The following is a 3726-nucleotide window of genomic DNA, read 5'->3' on the forward strand; positions in this document are numbered from 1 at the left end:
CACTTGTATCAGTTCAGTCAGATCAGAGGACCATGGAAGTATAATAGTTCCATGAAAAGGACAAGCCAACTTTTTATAGATATTACGGTAGTCGTATTATCACGTGACGTCACTGCTGTCTGCGCTTTGCTAACCGCGAGCTAAAGCTAAATTGCGTATTTCTTTCTTTATGCCGTAGAGCCATGTCCCTATGTAATACTGCCTTTATTACTAGTTCAGTTTATTATGGAACGCCCTCGCGAACCGTTAACTCTCACTAACATAGAATAAAATAAGGTAATTATTGATGTAAGTAAAGGTTTAGCAAGTACACATTGTTAGCAACAATGCTAGCTAATATAAACAATCCATAAATTCATAGCTTTATTTCTACACAAAAGATAACAACACCCGGCGGTAGCATGGCAGAGTCCTCTCCCTTATCTGGTGTCAATGTTGTATTGGTTATGACTTATGGGAGCTTGGTAAGTGAATTTAATCTAGCTATAATCATGTGTTCATCATATTTAGTTTTATTTTGTATGTTAACTCTGTATGCAGGTGTTTGTGTTGTTGTTTATCTTCGTCAAAAGGCAAATTATGCGTTTTGCCATGAGATCCCGTCGCGGACCCCATGCACCTATAGGACACAATGCACCAAAGGTTTGTTTACATTTTTCACTCATATTATTGTAGAATATTCAATCCTAGCAATGTTTTACCAAATTGAATTTGCTCCCAAGGGCCTGAAAGAGGGCATAGACTCAGGACTGTCCAAGGTGCAGGAGATCTGTTTTGAACCCCGGCTTCTCGCTGAAGAAGATGACAGACTTAAACATGAATCACAACTGAGTGAGTCGAACATGTTTATGACTTTGTAGAGTCAAACAAATCAAATGTATGTTTCCTCATTATTGATTGTAATTTTCTCAATATAATGAATGCAAAGGGACTTGGTCATCTGATTATTACAGATACATATAATATCGTTATAATGCTTAGTCCTGTATGAAAATGGCTTCTCATTTCGGAAACAACCATGTGGAAAGACAAATCCCCTGGTCATGGAAAAAAATTCAGTGTGTTTGAAAAGGGTCACATCATTGGCATCGAGCAGATAAACCTCTAAGGAGAAGCAGAAACTAATCTACTACAGATCTGAACCCCAGTGAGAGTGTTCGAGCTGGATAAGGCTTTGTGTAGTGGTCACTCTCACATCATCAATACAAGATCAACTGGTGAAAAATAATGCATCACTGGATGGAAATAAATCTTTTGACCTTACACAGGCTTATTGAAACTATTCCCCAGCGAATGTGTACTGTAATCAAAGGCGGTCCTAAGAAATATTAGAGTGTATGCGTACGTTTTTTGGACAGGCAGTGTATGTTTTTCTCGTTGTTCTAAACCAGTATGTACCAGTTAGTAAGTGGCAAACTGTAATGTGAAATTTCTTGTTCTATTTTTCATTTTGAATCATCTTTTTCCCATATGATTTTTTTTTGTTGAAAAAGGGGCAGGATTCTAGAAAGGCTGTACTTGTTTATACATTTATTGTATTTCTAACCACATCACTGTCTATTTTTGTGTATGTCAAAGGTTGCTACAACTACTTGTACAGAATGAAAGCACTGGATGCTATTCGGGACTCGGGTAAGGGCAACAGCAATATGTGTTTCATCAATCACTGGATTCGTGGACTGGGGTTGAATTTATACATTTGATCTTGTTTCAGGGATCCCTATTCTAGAGATAAGCCGGACCCCTAGTGCGCTCACCGGACGTCACTTCAGGAGCTGGCTGCTGGAGCTGCGAAATTCTCACTCTCTCATCAAAAGCAGCCGCAGTGCACTCATCGATAAACTTCTTGAAGGATATGACAATGCTCGCCACGGCACAGGGGTGGGTAAAATGAACATGGAGAAATGGGAGTATTTAGTTGCACTGTAATCTAATAATGAGCTACTCTCGTGTGTCTCTTGTTAGGTGTTTGGAGAGGCTGAGTTTCTTGAATACCAGCAAGCCCTGAATGAAGTGGTTGATGTGTAAGTACCATGCAATAAGTATTCAGTGAATATTTGACTTTGCAATATGTCTGATTGGTTGTCAACAACTCCGATAATCAACTTATTATGGAATCCAATGCTGTACACTTTAGTTTTATTTTTATTTGTAGAAGTTGGTGTAATTCCTCATTATATTGAGAATGTAGAAGAGCATAAAATCGCTGTATATTCAGGCTTGCTCATCTCCGTTGGAATCATACTTAGTAATTAGTGCTGCACAATATGTTGCTAAAGTATCAATATCATTATTTTGGCTAATGCAATAATCTGACTATATAGCAAAAAACGAAATATATAGAATAACACCAGGGGGCACCATGAGACTGAAATGTACTGTTTTTTTAAATGAAAATGTTGGGGGTAAGGTCAGATTTTATTTTATTAAGTCCTTAATTTAATCTTGGTTTTGTCTCTGTTAAGGTTTTATTTTTTTCTTGATTAATAATTTAAAGGCACATACTTTTTTGTTTTAGTACAACTGAAGGTATTGTGTTTAAAAAATATCAGTACTTAAAAGGGACATATTATGCATACTCTGTTCCCTCATCATTAGTTTACTCAAAGTTCTATTTTGATTGATTCATACGTGTTTGAGTTAATCCTGTATTGTTCTGCAATTGAGGCTCAAGTGCTCAGAAAATTCCTGCTTTCACCCACCCGTTGTCCCCGCCTACATCCCTGCGCTTAGTGATTATTTGCAAAATGAAGACTCCGAGTGATAAAAGGTCACGTTGCCTTTTCAAAAACCAAAACATCAACAATTTGCTGCTTATCACTGTGAAATACAGAGATGAAGAGCTAGCCCTGTTTCTATTATTAAGCCATTTTAGATCAGTATTGCAATTTACAATGAACAAAATTTAAAAAAAAAAATGATCTACTTAAGTTAAAGTGCAATACCAGGTACTTTAAAAAAGCATAATATGTCTTTTCTCAGTGTGAAAGCCTACTCCAGCAGCACCAGCCTGGACCAGCAGCACCAGTCTGCCGCCAAGGACCTGATCGGGTCTCCTATCCGCTCTTCACCCTCCACCATCCAAGTCACATACCTGCCTTCCACCGGCCAACGCAGCAAGAGACCCAAACACTTCCTGGAACTCAAAAGCTTCAAGGACAATTACAATACACTGGAAAGCACCCTTTGAGACGCCACTGCAAAATGAACAAGTCTGTCACATTTGACTTTATTTCAAAGGCTGTTGTCGCTGCCTTTTTCCAAATGTTCAACATCCCGACTATTGTTTAGACAAAGATGATTGTAGCCCGTATGGCAGAGGGGTTTGTGGAACGTACTGTAAGCAATGCCGTACTTTATTCATGCGGAATGGTCCAAATGTAAAACTGACATGCAAATTGTTTTTGTACAAAACTATATTTATATGAATTGTTGTAATTTAAGTAATTTGTGTGTGAACTGTTTTTATTTATTGTGTGTGTTTTTGACATAAAAGATCAACTACCATCTTTGAGTTCTCTTCCGTTCCTCCAGTAGATGGCAGCACACATCACGTTAACATTGATAGTTAGACAGATTTTATTGAATGTTAGTTTTAAATACAATATACGTGACATAATTTACATTGCAAATGGCACATCTACAGCTATCACAGTTCTTCAAAACTACAATTCAAGATGTTACAAGGAAAATATAAACACCAACAAATATACACAAAGGAATGAT

At 37.5% G+C, this 3726-nt stretch overlaps 1 protein-coding gene across 1 annotated transcript; it reads left to right on the forward strand.

Moving 5' to 3' along the window:
- The first annotated feature begins 141 nt into the window (after positions 1 to 141).
- LOC140362004 (protein C1orf43 homolog) lies at positions 142 to 3512 on the forward strand. The gene is made up of 7 exons (XM_072447987.1): positions 142 to 464; positions 541 to 642; positions 723 to 831; positions 1579 to 1632; positions 1715 to 1881; positions 1966 to 2024; positions 2983 to 3512. Exons 1-7 carry the CDS (start codon positions 402 to 404, stop codon positions 3188 to 3190), a joined length of 762 nt encoding a protein of 253 aa, XP_072304088.1. The 5' UTR covers positions 142 to 401; the 3' UTR covers positions 3191 to 3512.
- The last annotated feature ends 214 nt before the right edge of the window (positions 3513 to 3726 follow it).

The sequence above is a fragment of the Eucyclogobius newberryi genome, unplaced genomic scaffold (assembly GCF_026437365.1).
Source record: "Eucyclogobius newberryi isolate DKJ021-1_F unplaced genomic scaffold, fEucNew1.0.hap1 SCAF_16, whole genome shotgun sequence".
NCBI classification, from domain to species: Eukaryota; Metazoa; Chordata; class Actinopteri; order Gobiiformes; family Gobiidae; genus Eucyclogobius; species Eucyclogobius newberryi.

Coding starts and splice junctions, on each gene's coding strand:
- LOC140362004 (XM_072447987.1), top strand. CDS start 402: ATGGCAGAGTCCTCTCCCTTATCTGGTGTCAATGTTGTATTGGTTATG. Junction 832..1,578: donor TAAACATGAATCACAACTGA/GTGAGTCGAACA, acceptor TGTATGTCAAAG/GTTGCTACAACTACTTGTAC. Junction 2,025..2,982: donor CTGAATGAAGTGGTTGATGT/GTAAGTACCATG, acceptor GTCTTTTCTCAG/TGTGAAAGCCTACTCCAGCA.